The sequence below is a fragment of the Cylas formicarius genome, unplaced genomic scaffold (assembly GCF_029955315.1).
Source record: "Cylas formicarius isolate icCylForm1 unplaced genomic scaffold, icCylForm1.1 PGA_scaffold_4__25_contigs__length_36172078, whole genome shotgun sequence".
NCBI classification, from domain to species: Eukaryota; Metazoa; Arthropoda; class Insecta; order Coleoptera; family Brentidae; genus Cylas; species Cylas formicarius.
Genome location: NW_026844334.1, coordinates 16,290,076 through 16,312,283, shown reverse-complemented (window position 1 = coordinate 16,312,283; position 22,208 = coordinate 16,290,076). Strand labels below are relative to the sequence as shown.

The following is a 22,208-nucleotide window of genomic DNA, read 5'->3' as shown; positions in this document are numbered from 1 at the left end:
GGCTTGAAATTGTCAATTCTGATGGTCATGTCAGTGAATGTATTGGTGTTGTTTTATAAAAATGTGCCCAAAAACTAATACACAGAAAAATGATATGCAATAAGGTCCAATTAAAATCTACAGGACTACTCGGTAAGTAAATTAACATTTATAATTTAAGTTTCCCACAAAGATTTTACCTACCGTTCCCATGAAGTGGTTTTTACAGTTTTTATATTAATATCTTGCGAAGACCAATTGTACCATGTCTCATCATGATGCGCTCCGTTCATGCCAAATAAACTCATGAGTCAAATGCCGTTTACCGCACTTGTTGCATAATATACGATTTTCTACTTCCTTGTGGCCAAGCACTTCAAATTCGGCTATTTTGACCACGGGTTTGGGAACGATCGGATGTCTTCGATACATTTAGCAATTCATGGTATTTTGCCTTTTTTCGGTTTATTTTATCAGCTGTCACTCCGTTGTTACAGAAATTTTCTTCATTTTATAATTTTTATAATTACAACGTGGTAAATCCATAGCTCCGCTGCGCTCCGTGCCAAATAAAAGTCGACATCTATCAAAATTCTTGAATAGTACAATGTACAATATTCTAAAGTTATTGGTTAAGATTTTAACTACATTGCAACCAATTATGTTTAAAACAAGAAATAAAATCTATATATCTTTATATCTTTATTATTGGAAAGTTATGATTTTCAGTTTTATATGTCTATAGGGTAATTTTTGGAAATTCGTTTAGATATTGATTCTTTTATTCCTTGTAACGTCAGCTATTGTCCCGGGTTCATTCCTCCTAAGTCCAAGTAAGGTTCAGTGCGATTAATTTAAGCGACTGAACACAATGAGATGTATCGGAATTTGGTCCGCGTTAAGAACCGAGGCGTTGGTCTTCGGAGCAGCGCAAGCTCGAGTACTCACAATTAAGACCTTTAAAAACGCCAACGTCTTTTAAAAATCCGGTCGTCGTAAACATACAGACAGGTAAAAACGCGACCGTCAACAGGTGGACGTATCTACGTGGTGTTCTTAAGAAGACCCCGGTACCATCGCACAAAGAACTCCGTCGAGGTATCGAAACTACCTTCCGCGAACGACTGGCCACCCCCCCGATTGAGGCTACAGCACGCATACCTTGGTAATAAGGACAATCTTGGTTCGGAAAGAGGCACTAAGCAAACTTTGCAGCAGTTCGGAGAAGAAACGCGGCGGCCTGGGACTTGGGGAAATGTTATTGACACAAGATGTTAATGGACTTAGAGGCGGACCTGGAATTCACTTTGTTGTTGCGGGTGTACCTGCACGGGTTGCACTAAAACGCTCGAATAATTCTTCTTCAATTGAAACCATGTATATTTGCCGCCTGAGTTTTATGTAGATACAGGCAGAGCGGAGCGTGAAGTCGGCGTAACAAAAAAATTCAATTGGTTTGACATTTTTCGGAATTTTGTGAATGTCGTTCCAGCATTTAGTGATTGTTATACATTAACATACATACAACCTACTTTAAAGCTTTGCATGTGGAATAGGTAGATTTTGTTGATATTGAATGAACGAATGAATGAATCGCATCTTTATTTATCCTGTTTGATCACCAGTTTCTTCATAACGACATAACTGCTATAACAACTTAAATCTGACGATAAAGTTCACCACATATCTACTAGAGATCTTGTCTATGCTACTAGAAGCACTTTTGAAGCCATAATGTTCCCAAAAAGTAATGGTCCTAGAAAAATTTACCACTTTTATAAACGGATCGCTTTCAGTCAATAATACTTGTTTTTCAAATCTTACTTTCGATCAGCAAGATGTTGAATAATCAACATGCCAATTTTTCAGCATTACTTCAAAATGTGACCAGATTCACATTAAATTTTAAATTCAAAATGACGGAAAGTGCAGGTTAGTGTGGAGTATCAATTTTATGGTGTGGACTGTTCATAGATATAAGAAAGTGACTGATTGCTTTTGAATGGGATTATCCAAGGGTGGTCATTAACATACAAGGCAACAAAATTATTACCTAAAGTTTCGGAATTTAAATTCTGGAAAAATTTTGGTCCGTAATAGAAATTAATTTTATACGTACCTGTGTTTAATTCTTTGGTTTGGTGTACTACTTAGTCTAAGTTTAAGTCATTTAGTTTTAGTAATCATTCTTATTTGGAGTGTTGAATCGTGTGCGAATTATGCAAAATAGTCTAGTGTATCTCAGCAGATGCTCGCGCCCAAATGTAGAAAACACTATTCTATTGAGAAGTTATAAACAATGTTTATTTGACTCTCATTGAATGTGGTGCCAGCAAGCATCTTTAGAAGAAACGGCCACATTGACGAAAATTCCAACTCAACTGTATGGAAAATTGTGAATAATCCCATTCAGCGAGGAAAAACAGAAGCGATGCTGACATTTTCTCGAGTGTAGATAAAAGTGATCAAGATATAATACGGCGTAAAATTTACCAGTTATACGAGGAACAAAACGTGCCTACATTAGATATCTTAATTAGGAGGCTTGAAAAAGATGAAACCGGTGTTAAATGTGGCAGAAATATCTTATGGAAGTGTATTTAACACATAGGTTTTAGATTAAAAAAAATTGACAAAAGGTAAGTTTTAATGGAATCTTTTAGAATTCGGAAATGGCGACTGGAATATCTATAAAGATTTTTCTCTGATTTTTTTGAAAGTTGGTTTAAAAACAAACTAGTTCCAAATATTCCTCTTAATAGCGTCATTGTATCGGACAAGGTAAGTTATCACAGTAGACAGTTGACTAAAACCCCTACCTCATGTGACACAAAAGCAACAATCCAAAACTACATGTATAATAACGACATTTATTTTCACGAAGATTATACCAAAAAGCAATTAACAAAGCTTGAACCTACAAAAGGAATACGTCTGTGATAATTATGCAAAAAATCTGGGGCATACAGTTTTACCTTACCACTGTATGTTTAATCCCATTGAACATGTTTGGCACCAACTGAAATCTGTCATTCGTCTTAACAATATTTTTCCCCGTGTTAACCCCAATGTCCTCAAACTTATAGAAACCGAAGTTTTTAACATCGCTTCACAAACTTGGGCAAATTCTGTTAAACATATAGAAAAAGCAGAATGAAGGAATGAAATATCCATATTGCAAATAATATAGAACAAATTATAATTAGAACAGGCGATGATAGCGATAGTGATACTGATATATTATGTGAATAATTTTAAGTAATTTAAGTAGGTGATAAAAATAACTTGTAATTTTATTTTAGCTTTAAACATAAATACATACATAAATAAATAAATATTGTTTAGTATCTTTCCTAACAAAACCCCAAATAATTAAATTCTAAGCAAACTACGGACCTGTTCGGCCATATTTCATTCTTAGAGCTTGCCCGGGTCTTTCCTTAATTCGTATCAGTTAGTCACTTTCTGATATCTATGAACAGACTTTATTTATAGAGACCCATATTATCTAATCGTTATATAGATTTAACAGTTTCCAATGACATCTACGCCACAACTAATGCGACGCTCTTCTTATAAAGAGGGTGTTTCGGAGTTATCTCGGTTATTTTAAGGGCTGTTTTCATTCACAAACGAATGATATCATTAGCAAATTAATTTATAACACACTTATTTTTTGCTGCATGGAAACATTCCTTAGATTTTTCGACGTCGCCGGATATTCTAAACGAATTGTCAAGCTATAAAATAAACTTTGTTCCTTATTATTTATTAAATATAACTGCTATAGTTCAAAACTCTCTTTATTTCTAATTTCCTCGATTCCAAAGGATGGGTACTTTAATTTTAATGTTTAAAAAGTAGGGGGTTGATAATCGGACTGCGTCGTCAAGGTATCCTTCAAAGAAAGTTCTAACTGCCGTTTTTCCGCTTATGTTGATATGCTAAATAGCTCAGAATTTTCAATTATTCATTTTTATTCTTTAAACTATGAAAACGGATACCTTTTAACTCAATAGCCGAGACAACGCATAGAACTGTCCTGGTACATTTAAAAAGTTCTCTCTAGGTGTGTTTTCGTTTACTAATAACTCAGGGTTATTATGTAAGGTTTCTTTTAGTTTATAAATGTGTTAATAAAGCAGGTATAATTAACAATGTCGTTTAATAGCAAATAATAGAAAAAATGAAACATAATTTTTGTTTGTTGCCAACCTGAAAATAATATAATAAACTCAATTATCATTAAAATATAAAAATCTGAAAGAAAAGTGTTTTATAACTCGTCTAAACACACTATCATAGCATTGCAGTTAGGAAGAAACGGATGCATTGTTTGTTATCCATCTCTCTCATAACAGGCATCCCTATTTTCGTCGCCTATTTTAGTAGCCGTTTCCCGGTAAAACGACAGACTCGCATCTGGCGGTTTTAAATAGGGCTGATATGACGCTAAAAATAAGGGTCGTTTGCTGCGGAGTGGATATTCACAACGTATATACGCTCAGATTTCAGGTTTGTATTTTCTAGTCTTTCGTCACTGTCCCGAATTACTGGAAATTAAGTTGGTTATGAAGAGGTCCGTATATCATATTTTATATTTAAAGTTGAGATCTTGTAAAATGCTCCAAGTCTAATTATTTTCCTACATTAACAATGTATGTTAAAAATGTGTTATTTATATTGTCCCCCAATATGTCCGCTACATATGGGAAAGCTGTTTATTTTTAAGAGATGAGCATTTGCCATCGCTCCTACGTGTCCGATAATTTTCAGTTACAAATAAAAAAAATTCCACTGTTTCATAGGTGAAATAAATGAAAAATTAATAATACCATGTTTGGGTCATCGCAAGAAAGCTTTTCTGCTGTGAACTGTAGTGGCTTTTACTTGATGAAAATACATTTATCAAAATAAATAAGAACTAAAAGTTCAGATTTCCACGAAAATATATATTTTTACATGAAAATTGTTTCGACAACATCGTGTCTTAATTAAGGTTGTTGTGAGAATTTAAGTTCAATAATTGATCGTTAAGCAATACATTTGAATGTCTCATTTTGTTAATCTCCCTGGCTTCCAATAAATTTAATTATCTACTTTTTGTAGCTGTATGTAAAATATCAAAATTGTCGTCAAAAATATGTTTTTCTGTGTTTAAGTGTGTAGCATAATTAGAATCTAGACTATTGTTTTTAAATGCTCTTTTGTGTTCTTTAATGCGTTTCTTGAAGGATCTACTGTTTGTCCAATATAAATTTTAGGACAAGATCAACCTGTAGACACCTGATTTTTGATATTTTGGACATTTCGTTTTATTTATTTTTTTAAATTTTCCTAAAATTTCGGATTGTAGCCGTTGTTCAGTGCAAGGCAACAGGATGATTGGCGAAACATCAGCAATTTCGACTCAGCAAAAACCGACGCAAGAGGAATCCAGAAGTTTTGTAAAAAGTATTACAGTAGCCTGTGGAAGTTTCTTTAAAAATTGAGTTTAAAACATTTGTCAAAACGTGGTTTAAAAATAGCTTTAAGAACTAAGAACACAATAGGAAATTTTTTAAAAAACAATAAAACAAAATCACAATTTCAAAAATCAGGTGTCTACAAGTTGAAATGCGGAACTTGTCGTAAAATTTATATTGGACAAACAGGTAGATCCTTCAAGAAACGCATTAACGAACATAAAAGTGCATTTAAAAACAATAGTCTAGATTCTAATTAGGCTACACACTTAAACACAGAAAAACACATTTTTGACGACAATTTTGATATTTTACATACATCCACAAAAAGTGGAAAATTAAATTTATTGGAAGCCATGGAGATAAAAGAGCATTTAAAAACAATAGTCTAGATTCTAATTATGCTACACACTTAAACACAGAAAAACACATTTTTGACGACAATTTTGATATTTTACATACAGCCACAAAAAGTAGAAAATTGACAAAATTAACAAAATGAGACATTCTAATGTATTGCTTAACGATCAATTAGATTTAAGTACCTCTCCTTTATTGAACTTAAATTCTCACAACAACCTTAATTAAGGTTATATGGTCATTTTTCGGTATATATAGTAACAGGTAGTTTGTAAATATTACATCTGGTAAAGACATGGTGTTGTCGAAAAAATTGTCATGTAAAAATATAAATTTTCGTGAAAATCTGAACTTTTAGTTCTTATTTATTTTTCTGCTGTGGTCTATGTGGTCTATGTGGTCTATGTGGTCTAATGAAAGAAATGCACGTCGCAGCAGCTTGTACAAAAAATATTTAAAAAAAAAGCAATATCAAGAAAACTGTTACTTTTTTATAAAATAGTCAACATCAAGAAAGCTGAACTTTGGTAAAGATTTTCATTAGTTCGGAAGTTACAGTTTATTGCTGTAGGCACAGGCGCGTGATATTTCATTGCATAAGCTGATTACCGAGCAAAATTCAGCGCCACATATTTTTTCAGAAAAGTTTTACAAATAGTTATTAGTTTACAAAGTTTTAGCTAGGCTAAGTTAGTTTAGCAGTTCGTCCATGAATCAGCTGAATAGATACCTATTTTTGTGTCTTAATAAAAAATAAATTCGGAGACTTCAAAATATAAGTAATAATATTTACACGCCCAAATATAATTAATCGTTTCTCTATTATGATCGTAAACCATAACCCGATAGTTTTTTGCCACGTGGAGCTGTTTTTTGAAGCTTGCGATTGCGAATATGTCGAAAATAGTGAGTTTTTCCGTATATTGCTCCAGATAAAATGGAAGTTTAAAATTTAGAAAATTGTCGAAATAATAATTTACATAATGCTATATGGTCTAAACCAGTAAATAACTACCAAAATTAACACAGTTTCACTGTTGCTTTTACAATAAAAATTGGCAAATAACAAAAACGAAGAAACCTAACACATTTGTAAAATAATAACAATTTCTAATAGTTATTTGAAAAATGTTGTCCGCTGAATTTTCGGCGATTGAAAAGTATTCAGCTGATACAATAGAATATATCACGCATCCATGCGTGCAGCAATGAACTGTAATTTCCGATTGCCAGCTGAGGACTTTTCCATAAAAAAACTCAACGTACTATTCTTATCATAAAACAAATGAAGCTAACTCTCTCTTCACCAAATTTCAGCTTATTATTTATACAAATGCGTTTGTTGATGTTTCATTATTAACATCATCCAATGAAAATCACCATCCTCCCGGCAATAATTGGTCGTTTTATAGCAGGTTACTTAGACACTTTGTCAATAACAAATAAACCGCGAGTCCCTCCCTGTGATAAGTGATTTGAAATTTACAGCAAGCATCGATATAAGGTACTTTTCGATTTCGCCCACGTACGTATCTAGCGGTTTTCGGAGCATTAGCTACATGAAAAAGACGTATACCTATACCTACGAACTGCAATCACACTCGAAAATCCACGTTGTCGCTGGTGTACACGTGACGCTGCGGGTCACCAGCGACCAACGACCTCGAATACGTTTCAAAGCCCACTTTAAATTCAAATTGTTCTTGTTTTGTTGTATTTTTGAAGCGTTTTGGCGTCATATTTAGTTGCGCAATCGTTCGTTTTTTTTTTCAAAGTTCCACCACGCGTACGGGTTCGATATTCCGCTCGGTTGAGGAATTTTACGCTAGCGTTAATCAATTTTAATTGATTTATTGACCCAGATAAATTATCTGATTTCTTTTCGCTCAGTCAATAGGCAGTGTTTGGAAACCCAAGTCATAATCATGGTTATTTAGCCAGACTCGAAATCTAGATTTTATTTGTTATTATAACAAATGTGTATATTATTCTAACAAAAAACAAAACGTCATATCTCGTCCGTTGACGCAAAATAAATCATTTCAAACAGAGTAGAACAACAGTTTCGTATAAAATACAATGTTTAAAAAATATTAAAATTACTTAAATTAGATTTTTTTTGTAGTCACCTGTGTTGAAGAATTTATTCAGGGTTCGAACAAAGAGAAAAGTAGAACCAACTTCTTATTTATTTATAAAAGTCAAATATTAGAATCGCGACAATCGGTATCGAATATCGATCATTTCTTTATGGTATCGTTTCCATCGTTTCCCGAAATCAGGGTCCCACTATTCGTTTGGGCTTTCTGACAGAACGATTTCGAATTGTTGGGTTCACAACACTTGTATAATAAACCACAAAGCATTTTGCGTAAAATGTTAAACATTAAATATGCACTAAAACCTTGTTTTGCTTATTGCTTCAACTTAAAGTCATGGCCAATCGACACTATTTAACAAAAGAAAGAGAAGAGAAGTACTTAGAATCCAACTATACCAATGTTTCAATACAGAGTGTTTGAAATATCGTTTGCGCTCCACTTAATGCCGTATATCGTTGTAAAATCTTTGATAACGGTTTGATTTTGATTTTTTTGTTGTTGACATCAAAAATTAGTCCCGGTTAGCCACGATTTCAGGTTGATGTAATAAGAAAGGTTTTAGTGCGTTTTTGAGCGACAAAAAAATTATCAAAATCAAACCGTACTCAAAAATTTTGAAACGATGTACAGCCTTAAGCGGGGCACAAACAACATTTTAAACACTGCATCATATCGATTATGGTCAACTTTGGTGAATATCCAACAAATATCGATCGATAGACAATGTCATTAGACAATTAGATTGCAATTAAGCACTTTAATATATGGTTTCTTTATATATGGTCGTTATATCATATCGATTGTGGTGAACTTTCGGAGAATATCCAACAATTGATCTATAAACAATGGCGCATTTGTCGTGCAAATATTAAGCAGTTTCATTATGCATAAAATAAGCAACAAATTCGTCTGCGATAACAACATGCCGAGCGCGGTGCAGTTAGCTGGAATTGCGAAGTCAGCGTCACATATCAAAAAAGTGGTCTAGTCTTATAAAGAATTAGTTCCGTAGATTTGCTAAACGAGAATATTCTTTGTAGTATGATAACTGTTTTGTCCATTGACGTGTTGAATTAAAAAAAATCTTAAAACGTATTTTCAATATTATTTAGAGAATATTTAATACACTTCAAACTGACTGACAGACACACTACATGACAAACAATTTCTAGAGTTGTGCCACATAGAGGAGTTTGAAGATCCTCAGCTCAATTTCAAATAAATTATTTAATGGAAATAAATGGTCATTACGAAAGCACCTGGATATAGGTTTTAATAAACTGCAAACTGCTAAACGTTCATACAAAGGAACAAATCAGCGTAAGCGAAATACTTTTATTGTCAGTGGTAATTTGACAACGGTCATAAATATTAACCGCTATTTTAAAGAAGACAAAGCAAACCGAGACGGTTGTAAACAACTAATTAATATCTACATTACGTTTCTAGAAGGTGACAATAATGTGAAGCTAGAGGTTTTCTTTAATTATCATCCTCTCGACGCAGAAATTAATTTTAATAGTGCTTGATAGCCCTCGGAACACAAGTGCTATCAAAAAGTTAACTCGCCGCCGCCCTTACTATCCCAAGTCAACCTATAACTTAAGCTGAACTGTTTCTCCCCGTAACGTCATTCTTTTATAACTAACCACATGGGCGACACCTATTTTCTGCTAATACTAATAGTCTTGAAAATGGAAAACATCAAGAGTGCTTTTTATATTATCACAGAAGTACCAGAGGATGAATCTGTTGGTCATCTTGTCTCTTGTTACTCGAGTTTGTACTCGTTTTCAGTCTTTGACTCGCTAGGTAGAAGGGTCTCCTTTTCAGACTTGTCCAACTCCTCTGCCAACCCCACCATGATCTCTCTAAAAACCATACCGTCCACATTCTTTGCCAAGTACTTCAGAAAGATCCAATCAGTATAGCTGCAATGCCTTGACACGGTTAGAACGTCCCATGGATTGAGTTTTCCCGGACAAGTGTTGGCAAAAACCATCTTATTGAAAGTCTTGCTCTTTGAATGCAGGTACACGGTTACCAATCTAATACATACTAGTCAACGTTACGTGAATTGTAGACTCCTAATAGCTTACCTCCAAAGCAGCACCGTACAACTGCAGATAAACAGGATTATGAACCAGAACCAGAGAAAAGTGTAAATCTTCTCGTTGACTATATTTAAGGCCATAACGCACATTGCGTCGTGCAACTGTATAGAGCCAGATGGGCCGTATTTGTAGAACGTGCATTTCGTCACCTAAAATGTACGCCATTACATTTCTAGCAACGCCACTGGTTCGCGAGACCCACTTACAGAAATGGACAGGAAAGTAATGCCTTAAATGGCTTTAAATATGTAGTTGCGTTAAGCATCTCGTTAAATTAATGACCGAAGTGAATGATATTTTAATGTGGTACGTGAAAAACAGCATTAGCCAAATAAAGCAAAATATCACTTATACACTACCCAAAATGGTATAAAAAATAAAAAAACCTTTGGAAAAACTTCTTCCAGCGGATCCACACTCGACTCCAGTCCTTCCCTCCAAATATCCGATCCCAGCGTGGAGAATTGACCCCCAAGGAATTTGTTGGTGATGTAAAATTGAAGAACAACGTTTAGTACGTTCAAAGCTTCGCAAAGTATCAGACCCGCTGACCAAGAGCTGCGGATATAGATTCTTTGGAGGAACGTCTCCCTTACCGATTTGATTTTCTCCATTCTGGAATGAAACAAGAGTTCTAACACCAAAAAGCAAGTTTTATTTACTGTGCGATTTTGGGTTACTTTACATTCGAAACCTAGATGTAAAATAACAAATGCAATAACGACAATATATATTAAAATAGAGATTATACTTGGAAATTTTCATTTTTATTTACCATTTGCACAATTTTTGCTGCTGTAATATTTGAATCCCGATCTGTCTAAACTCTCACACATTGACTCAACATACTGCTGCGAAAAAACAAGCTGAATAAATGGCTCGGTAGTGTTCTGTCTGTATTGACACAGTTTGTCAGGACTAAGAGATGAGGGGAGCATATGTACTTACAACAGGAGAAAACTCCTATTTATCTTGTAACGAATTCGGTTAAGAACGAGAAAAACTATCCAAACTATTCATGAAAGAGATACTGTACTTCATCGAGAATATAGTCTTTATCTAGGAGAAGGGGCACGATGGTATATCATGATAGATCAGATACAGCGCCCTGGCTGTCAAGGACAGGGACGCTCCGCAATCAGAACAAAGGAAGAAGATGAATTGCTAAATTCCAATTTATAAAAAATTAATGCTTACTTTTCATTTTTAGTGGGAATGCTTTTTCCTTGGACTTGTATATTTTTATCTTCGAAAGCGTATGCAGCCAGTTGAAGACCTTCCACCAAGTATTTAAGCCTCCCTCCTAAAACGTATTTTAAGTAAGTAAGTAAGCAACAGTTTGGACCGAAGCTTGATTACCTTCTAATTTCTTCCAAAGCATATGTGTTAAGTAGAACATTATGGCTTGGCCAAATAACACGAATGGCACCCATTGGTAGTAGGCATGTCTGCGGATGTCTTCTTTGGAATTAATTCCGTAAGGCCCGACCCCAGGATGGGGAAGGTTGCCTGTATCCAGCAGACGGGCATCCAAATCCTTTATCTGGCGAATATCAGGATGTATAAGGAGTTTAGCATACAGAGTCACTCAAATCTCCTCCAATTTTCATTAAAAAAAATTAACTCTTAAAGTTTCCATTTGCTTTTGAAGAAGAAAAAAAATCGTGGCAGAGAAATAATTACCGAAAAGTCTACCTCATTCTTTTCTTTGCTACCCCCCACTTCTTTTTTTCATAAGTTAACCGGAATTTTAGAATGAAATGTGCAATATGGTGTCAGTATTTGGGTCGATTCCGATTATGTGATTCAACAGGGATTACATTGACGCACGAAACTGTGTTATTGTAAACAATGGCTCCGCAATATCAGATAATTTAAAGATATGTTTCGGCAATCGCGGTCGTTTCCCTTCTCTTCACAATAGCCAAGAAGCCTCATTGTCCAGAATAAAGAACGCTGGAGCGTCAATATTTATTGTTTGCTTTTTGATAAACGAAACAATCACTACTTGTCGATCGTGCCGTTGACATAAAAACTCGGGTTTCCCTTGAATTTCATTCTCGGGTCACTTACCACGGTAAATGTCGTGGTGAAGAAACAAAAGGTGTTCATTACATGACCAGGTACCCCACCATCTGCTATACAGTGGATGTGCTCACCGATGTATTGACGTGAACACACCAAAATGGTGGACGCTAAAAGTACGACGAACGTTATCCTGTAGTGGAGTTTGAAGATCCAATTGTCTATCTGATACGTCTGACTTTTCAGCTTTAGATGGGTCGCTAACGATCCAAACGTACCCAACATCTCTGGTTGTGGCCTAAACAAGATGTTGAACGAAACACTTCGCGATATGCAATTCAAACTTGTATTAGGGTTTTAAAGTACCCATTAACAAAACATTTACTCGTATAAAACCCAAATAAAAATTAAAAATGTATTGGGCAAACTCTTTGTCATATTTTTAACATCTGAAAATGCCCAGATACCAAAAAACAATGTTAGTTCATTAGAATTTGGTTATTTTGGTTCCTGACAATATTTACGCATTAATTTAATGTTTTGCTTTTAATAAAAAGAACCAGACGACACCCGGCTTGGGCGTGCTGTATCTTTAAGTCACGTCATCAATTGACCTCGTTAAACTTGTGCTTATTATCACAAGCGAATAATAAGCTCCCTGGCCGTGCAATCGGATACCGTGGAGAAAATTTATCTACACATTCTTCAAATTATTAATATCGAGATAACGCAATGAGATTTATAAGTAGAAAAAGTATCGAATTACATTTCTCGAAATGTCTACAATAAAGAATAAACATAATCGACTGCCGATTTTGCAACATACCAACACTGCGTGTTCCGACAATTCCAATCGAAACTCAAAGGTGTCATCACTTACCGTAACTAATGCCCACTTGAGGGTCCTGTTAAAAAAGCTTGGGAACTAAAAAGCGGAACTTTTCAAGTTTGTTTTACGGCAATAATGAATTATTAAAATTTCAATTGTTTTTTTTTTTCGAGTTTTCCAGAATGGTCCACAAAGTTTTATTTTTTGAACAAAAAAATCACCAAGCATGGATAATCAAGCCAAAAGGTTAATTTTATTTTTGCTATACCATTGCATCTAAAAATGGCAATAGACCCACTCATCGACAATACAGCTCTATTTATCTACCATCAATCTATGTCTATCTCTGCCCGTTGTAAACAAATGACAGCAGATGTCGCTGTCGATGTTTAACGCGCGAAATTCGAAAATTTTTCAGTGAATTCAATTTAAAAAATTTCGATTTCAAAACCTCCTCCACTATCCACAGCCACGTTTCATCTAACGTGAGCAGATTCGCCACACACTTACCTGAATTCACACTTCCGAAACGAATTACGCGGAGCCTCGACAATTCGTGTGCTCTGATCTTACGCGCTCATCAATCCGAAACTGAATTAATTTTGAAGGTTTGTTTCTCGGCACCTGCGCGTCATCTATTGTTATAACAATTCGCTGATAAGATAGATATACGAGTCGACATGCTGTGCCCATTCGACGGCAGTTTATTTTTACGATTTACGCCTTTTTTATTAAATTTTTTTAAAATGGCCTAATCGCCGCAGGCTTCTTTTTGATTACGGTTATTTTCATTGCAATCATCATAATAAAATGCTATCAAATCTATAACGATTTGAATATCTATAACCATCTATAACGAATTATATTTTCTATATCTATATCTATAATCTATAACGAAGAATATCTATCTATAATCTATAACGAAGAATATCTATCTATATCTATAATCTATAACGAAGAATATCTACACGAAATGAAAAATTTTAAAAATAGAAAAGTTATAGACCATCCATCCTAAAATTCCAACTTTTGACAATCCCCTCGTAGACCAAAAACTACGCCACGTAGAAACTGAGATTTACATATTTGAAAAATCAAAACATGTCTATTCGCTTTTTGGCTATCGCTGCTAGATATAAAGTAACCTGCATTAGGATTTGAGGAACGTGTTAAATGTTAAATATGTTAACAAAATTATCGATTTAGAACTAGGCAACTGATCAAGGCCAGCCAAATTAGCCATTTCAAATTCGCGCCTTTGAAAATAGAAATATTAGCAAATTGGTAGACTTCGAGTTATACAGGGTGTTTAAAAGAACTAAAAAATAAAGAAGATGATTTCTTGGTTAAAATAAAGGCTAGGTGTCCCAAAAGCCAAATATGGCGGAGAGAAATGTGTTTCTATTGTTTATCTATAAAAATTGCAAAAGGCAAGTCATTGCGTAAGTTTTTCTTAAATTTAAGTGAAGAAAACTGATAGGGTTAGTTCAATCACATCCACTCATTTAAAACAAAATAAAAAATATATATTTCCGCCATATATGTAACGCATGGTTGGTTTTTAACCCGACGTTTACAAACTCCTTTTATTTTAAACAAGGAGTCACCCCTTAAGTTTTTCGAATTTATTATAAAACACCAACAACATATTAAAAATTCTACGGAAAAGAACTGAAATTCTATTTACATAGGAATTAACTTTTCTTGAAAAATAAATAAATAAAATATGATTCTCATTCATAGCTTTTTGGGGTGTTCAATATGTTTAATTTTATTACATAAATTATTTTTTAAGCTGTTTTCTAAATGTAAAACAATGTTTAGTTTTGATTTTAAATTTCGTTTTCAAATTAAAATCAAATTAAAAATAAAACAGTTTTCCAAAAGTTTTTAAGCATCATATTCTTAAAAGGAATTTTCCATATTGACATTAAGCTTGGTAAAGAGAATTATTTTATTAGACTGTGATCACGAACATTATTAGAATTAGAAGTATTTATTAGAAATTATTAAAAACGATTTAAATGTAATAATATATTTTACGGTTTAGGTTTGGTTCGTTTTGGTTAGTGGTACAGAATTGAAAAAATAATGACACTTCTTCTGGACGAGAGAGTTCTTAATCCGTTCTGTCTTCCAGTTAAAATAAGTATCTATGTTATTTATATTAGCCACCAAATTTCCAAAACACTACTCATTTTACTTAGTATTTTTGGAGTCGATTGCGGAAAATCCAAATGGTATTATCGAAAATTTCGATAAGAAACTAACTGAATCAGTAGGATTTTACAGCAAGGTTCATCGTCATCGTTTTCCGTTAGCGCTTATATAATTTACTCCCTAAATACATAATATATTCCACGCTTTAAGCGAATTGGAATATTTTTTCGTCTTGCTAATTTCCAGCAATTGTAAGAACTAGCGGATTATTAACAAAGACGTGAATCACAATTTTCCAGCGAGACAGGTGCGGCTGTGACGTCTGAATTGGAAATTTAAATATGCAAATATAGAATTTGACATAGTTATCGTTTTTTGACTGCTTTATAATGTTTCAAATTGATTTATGGCTTTAATAAATTTATTTATTTGTCACCAATCATTTTTTGCATTATTAAGTGTTAAAGATACAAGTGGCGACGGCTTAGGGTCAATATTTTCTTATTAGCTTCTGCGAGATATTTAATTTCGACAGAACATCATTTTGTCATGATTCCGAGTAATTGTCGGCACATGTAAGTAATGCTTTTTAACCGATGATGTAGGGTAGGGTTACAGTGATAGCACAACGCTAAATATAGAAAAATGTCACGCCGGAATTTTCAGGTGAAGGTTTTTATGACGTTGTAATATTGGATTGTTTACTTGCGATCCATATAGTTTCGAGTGACAATATTCGAGATGTTATCTTAATTATCCGTAATCAAATTTCTGACGGCCTGACATCCTAAGAGCATAATCTCGCCCGAGGATTTTTTGAACGTAATACATTGTCGAGATGTGATGGAAGTTTATCGAGATTGAAATTCGGTTGATAAGAAGTTAAAAGGATACTGATACGCAATTGGAGTTTTTACAACACGGATCTTTAGTCGGGAAGCCCGCGATCGCGCAACTTTTACAACCATGGAACAAACAGTTTAATCGGAAACTGGGGTACTGTGGCATCACCGGAGGAAACAAATATGTTTTGGAAGTGCTAATGGTTTAAGTCAATCAATCTATAATGTAAACATGAAAGAATTACTGGGACTCTATTTATAATCTATTTAAAGTCTAACCGTCCAACAGTCCATGATGGGAATACAAACATTTCCGAGAATCAGAGATATGACACTCACGCTTGTCCGACTAATCCAGAGTCTCTCCTTTCTTTCAGCTGTCCTTATTACGTGGATCAAACAAATCAATTGCAATATGGAGCGCTTTTTGGTATCTTTGACCTTATTGGAAATTGAAGCTCTTCTTGCGATTCGCAGTGATCTGTAAGAAGAATGTCGCAAGATTCGTGGAATAATAATTTATATTTGAATACTTAATTGAAATGTCTGAATCATATAAAATAAAAACACTTGTGTCATCGCATGAAAACGAAAAATCGACTTTTGAGGCTTAAAAAATCCGCAGGCTCCTAAATCTATTAAGGTTTTTCATGAAGGCGATTATCAAAATTACCATTACTATTATTGCATTTATGTGGTCCGCTATATTTGGACTTTACTATTAACAACAAAAAGAAAAATTTAACTAGGATTCTTAAATATTTAACCGAAAACCGATGAGAAGACAAAAGAGAAAAAAATCGTTGTGGTGAAATGAACCAAGTTAGAATATCAGCTCTGTATAGATATCCACTAAACAGTCCTACACTACAGTCCATGAATAGAGTTTCATTTTCGTCGAGATAACATACAGTGCAAATTCAGTGTGGTTGAGTTTATACTTATGACAAACCTTTCTTCGTAAATTTTGTGAAATAATTGTTCGTCACTCTAAATTGAGCTAGAATGTCTGTCTGTGTAATGATAAATTAAAGCTGAGGTATTTTCGAAATCATTCAATAATTGTTGTAGAATAGCAAAGCAAATTTCTTTATATTTAATAAGGATTTTAGGTAAAGTATATGTTAGAGTAATTTTTTAAAGAAACTTCCACGGGTTAGTGTGAAGAGTATTACATTTTACAATAGTTTCATTAAGATTTTGCAACAGAAAATCCGAGTTAGCATTTTAGAGGTCTAGCCTGTGGAACCCTACTTCCATCTATCCAACTTTCTAAGTGACTTTAGCAGAAAGTTTAGACACATTTTAAGTATAGTAACTTTTAAATGGGTTGTACCACACTCAAGTCGCAAGAATTTATAATTAAAGAACATACTAAGAGCAAGAACTGTGCACTGTTGCACCTTCCTCACTCCTTCCCATACGAAAACCCGACTGGGCTTCTGGTATAATGCCCCAAGCGTATTTCTTAGATGAAAGCTGTTAACCTGCGATGTACTTACTGCAACTCCTATAAAAGTAAACGGAAAATAGAAAGCAAAAAAAAATCACCAGCGATTTATGCCTCGATTTGATAAAAGGAATATGTCATGGGAAATCGTGGTATTAGAAAAAAAATGACGCTGTTGCAATATAAGCCCTTCCTTTATACAACAAACAGCATTTAATTGCCAGTACGCCGCTGAGATGTGCGGCCGTTTTTACGCCCGGGCGGCAGAGGTGACATTCCGGACCGCCGTTCGCTGAACTTGCGTTAAAAACGGTAGGCTATGGAGTTTTACCTTTTGGACTTGCTGCATTTCGATCCTGCGGTGCTTTCCGCGACTGCGGAAACTATTTTTATGTGTCCCAAGAAATAATTAGTGATTTTAATGTTGGCGAATATCGCCATTTAGGTTTAAATTCGTTCCCACAATGTTATTAATCTGTGAGATGTCGTTTGTGCAGAAAATTAAGTGGTATGCCATTTAAGGCACAAAAATAACAATGAAAGGTTCAAAAAGCAGTAAGACTTAATTGACATTCAAGTTAAAGCTTAAAGCATATTTCGAAAGGACATTTTATTTCAAAACAGAATGTATAAGAACATCATCAATAATACTTTAAGAATTGTTTAACGGAAAAAGTGAATATTAATCTATTTCTACATCTATCTTACTTAGCAACATTATTACAAAATCTTTCTTGTTCTTGTTTTCGTTCGTTTTCTATCAAAAATGTAAATTTGCACCACCTATAATGAATCTGCTGCCTCCAATGTAGATTTGACTTCCTGTCGGACTTTTATGAAAAATAAACATTACAACAGTTTTTTAGAAATTTTAAAAAATGCCTTATTACCAATCAACATTGCAACTCCTAAAAGGTCAAGTTATGCAATAATTAATAACAATAAATGTCATTTATGTTGTCGGTTTACTGTTGCTTTCTAGCAAAAGGTTAAATCAATTTTGTTCTCCTCTGGCAGTTTTGCCACTTACAGTGCTGCGCTAATAGCGACAGCATGGTCCCACTCCCAAAGAGCGGCAATGAGATATTTTACTCTGTCAGAGGGATGTCAGAAAAATTCCTATTTAGGTGCGAAGGTCAAAAGTTGCAAGATGTGGTAGCCGAGTTTAACTTAATATGATGATTGATGAGGAGATTTAATGTAGATTTCTAAAGAAACCCATATTGACTTGCTCATTTTAATTTAATATTTTCGCCATTTAATCGCTAATCATCAATCTGGTTTCAAAAATCTGTAATGTACGAGCGTGCATCTAAAATATTTTTAGCATCGTTTGCCGCCTCAAAACGATCCTCCCCAGCAACAGACCGGTCTTCGGAGTCCGCTACTCTTGATGCGATGGCATTTTTTTAGTACATCAGTGGCGTATTTAACGTTAGAATCGACAGCAATAATTCACAACTTTTTTTGGTAAGCATATGGCACAATATACTTGAAATGTTGAATCGACGGAGGCACACCAACGGAGTGTACTTTAGTAAGCTTTTAGCATATTTTTGAGGTCCCCTGAGAGAAGAGAAACATTTTGGAAGGCGAAATATAAAAAAAATAGAAATACGCAACTCAAAATATATCCTTTCCGAGTTGCAGAGTGTGTAATAGTGTTTTAAAAGTATAATTTCCCTATTTTTATTAATTAATTTCACAATCAAACAATAATATCATCAATCAACAAAGCGTGAAAATATTTGAAATTTTCGATTTTCGATTTTCTGGATACAACTTTTCGTAATCGAAAACATTTTTTGGGAACTGAAGAATGTATGGCGTATTATCGAAATTAATGTGTTTACTGAAAACATTTGTACGGAATTCTAAATCGTCACGATTGCCACAGCACGCCCTTAAACAATTCTATTTGCCCATTGTGTATATTTTAATATTGGTTGCAGTGCAGGTGAAGTACTAACATTTTATAAATATATGGTTGCTGACAATAATAGTAGGGCTAGGGCAATATGAAATATGATTGTGAAGAATCTTTAAAACAGACAGATAGATAGAGGAAAACAAGGGACAAAGTAAATGCCAATGCTCACTCATTGAATATAGTTGAGTAAAATAAAAATATAATTAAAGTCCAATTTTAGTTGTTTTGTTAGGGTGATAATTTTAGTTTTATATTTCTCTACATTAACAATCACGTTTCCTTTTTTTTCTCGGTTTCAATCTAAGGCGAAGTTAAATATCACACACAATAAAACGGGTACTAAACCTAAACTATTCTACTTGAAACATCTGGTCGTTTGTTTAGCTAGCTACTGGATGATACTCCTGTTTGAGCGTATTACTCCAGAAAACTGATTCAGATTCGCAAATATGTACCCAACGCTAAATGTAACGAACATACGCATATCCTGTTTCAGAGGTAAATAAATACGAATGTGAAAGTTGCTGATATTTTTATTTTAGCTGGTTGTTTCCAATTGAACCAGCGCATAAACATGATTGTCACCATAATATTTAAATTTTGCATTTCAATATTTGTTTGAAATCATTTAACAACTTTTGTATATTGATTTGCTTTGAAACCTGCCCAGTTCATTTCTTTGAAAGATATTCCTTTTTTTTTTTGGTTATCACAATTCTTTTTTTTATCGTGATTTATTTAAATAATTTCCTAAAACTAGCGCCATAAAAGTTGCACAAAAAACGCATATTTAGCTCGGATTTAAGCATTCCGGAAATCGTTGTTTATGTCATGTGGTATGGAAACTATTTAATGATCAATCGAATTTTTTACTATGGTTCCCAAAATCGGCTTTCAACAAAGAACCACCTGCACACACAATCGTGATAATTAATTCCCATAGTTTAATTTTAAATTAACGCCGTTTCATAGTTTCATAGATTGGAAACACTAACTTCAGATTTAAAGCAACGTGCTTTTAATATTCCAACCGTCTTTCTTTCATGTCAATAAAAGTAAATATTTGTAGTGTATTGTCTCGCGACACGTGATGATGAAACGCTGTCACTTAATTGAAGTTTTAACTGGGTCGATGATGATAAACTATCAAAAATTTAATTTAAGTGGGGAGTTTTATTACACTTCGTCTGTGAAGCGGCGACGATTATATCCTAAATTATTTTATACTTGGTTAGGTAGAAGATACTTTTTAATTTTCAAAATTCTCCGAATTTCGTATGCGGTTTGGATATTAAAAAGCCGCAACTCTTTGTCTGCTGCCGTGGGATTTAGATGGAATAAATAATTTTTTCCCGAACTTCAGCAGACATTATTTATTATTATGCGAAAGCACGTTATTAGATACGTCGCGATACCTCGAATTGGTTGTAACCATATGCACGTCTCAAATATTTAAATATATGTATTGCGTGATTCAGGGGAAAACTGCAGATACGAACCAGATAGGTGCTTCTTTTTAAATAAAAAACTTAGTGTATTTGCTTGCTTCTTATGGAACGAAATTTTATTCATTCTCAAAAATGCAGAAATAAAATGTTTTAATATGAGGCAAAACCAAACCAAATGATTTTTTCAATATTCTCAATTAACACAATTGGTAGGTTTAGGTGGCGATGAATTTCATAAACGAGATTAACAAACAAAGGTTTTTGTTAATTTTGGTTAGTTGGTTGAGGAATACTGGTTTGGTTAGTTTCAGGTGGCACCTTTGGCTGCGGAAATACTGCTGTTGGATAAGATGATTTCAGCCGGAGGAGGAGATATACAGGATGTGTCAAGGTGGGATATGGCTCAAACATCTCTTAAATGGCACGAGAGAGCAAAAAACTTTGCAAACGAAGATGAAAGGCAGATCTTCTTCTGCTTCTAGTGCCTATCCTTTGTGAATGTTGGCAATGATGTTGGTTGGTCCATACAATCTTGTTGACAGCCGCCCTGAATAAATGCACAGTCGTCATTTCCGTCCACGACGTCGCCGCTGACCTCTTTCACCAGCTATTTTGCTCTGGAAGATTAGTTGGATAAATTGATATTTCTCATTACGCATCACGTGCCCAAGGTACGCCATCTTCCTCACTTTCTTATTATGTATGACTTCGAGTTGCTTTTGCATTCGTTGGATGACGGTGTTGTTTGTGACATGGTAGGAGTATGATATACTGAGCATGCGGTGATAGCACCACATTTCAAAAGCCTCCAGGCGCTTAGATGTAGCATCTGTCAACGTCTAGGGTCCGCTCCGTATAGGAACGTGGAGAATACATAACATCTTAGGACCCATGTTCTTATAGTAATATTCAGGTGCATGCTTCATATGACTTTTTTGAGGCGGTTAAAAACGGTTCTGGGTTTTTCTATTCGGCATTTGATCTGCCGTGTATGATCTCATTCCTTATTCAGGCTGCAGCCCAAGTACATTATTTTATCTGGTATTTTCAAGATTTCATTATTGGCCCTAAACTGGTAGTATTGTGCCTCATCGTTTTTACTGACTACAAGAATTTTGATGTTAATGCAGTTGAGCCTCATACCATACATATCACATGGCTCCGCTACACGGTCTATCAACCTCTGCAATCCCTCAGTACCATCTGCTCTAAGAACTGTATCGTCCGCATCTTAATGCTTTCCTCTGTTTCACTAAGCGCTGGTCCCAACTGTATTTCGGAGTAAGTATTATTAAAGGTTTCGTTGTCTATACGCACAGTCGCTCTCAGGTACTCTCTGTTATGAGACGCAAATCTTTGCCGTCGATACCAAACTCCATTAGTATTTAAAATAATTTGTGGTGTTGCACCTTGTCAAACGTCTTCTCGAAATCGATAAAACAAGCGTAGACATCACACTCCCTGGTCCTCTATATCAGGACCAGAAGAGAAAACAGGGTCCCTC

General features: G+C 34.5%; 1 protein-coding gene across 1 annotated transcript; it reads right to left on the bottom strand.

Annotated features, from left to right (window-relative positions):
• Positions 1-7,572: 7,572 nt before the first annotated feature.
• On the bottom strand, positions 7,573-13,457 carry LOC132701234 (innexin inx7). Its single transcript, XM_060669015.1, has 7 exons — positions 13,385-13,457; positions 12,094-12,343; positions 11,380-11,563; positions 11,218-11,323; positions 10,407-10,635; positions 10,006-10,169; positions 7,573-9,954 (listed from the first exon to the last, which is right to left on the bottom strand). Exons 2-7 carry the CDS (start codon positions 12,328-12,330, stop codon positions 9,678-9,680), a joined length of 1,197 nt encoding a protein of 398 aa, XP_060524998.1. The 5' UTR covers positions 12,331-12,343; positions 13,385-13,457; the 3' UTR covers positions 7,573-9,677.
• Between the last annotated feature and the right edge of the window lie 8,751 nt (positions 13,458-22,208).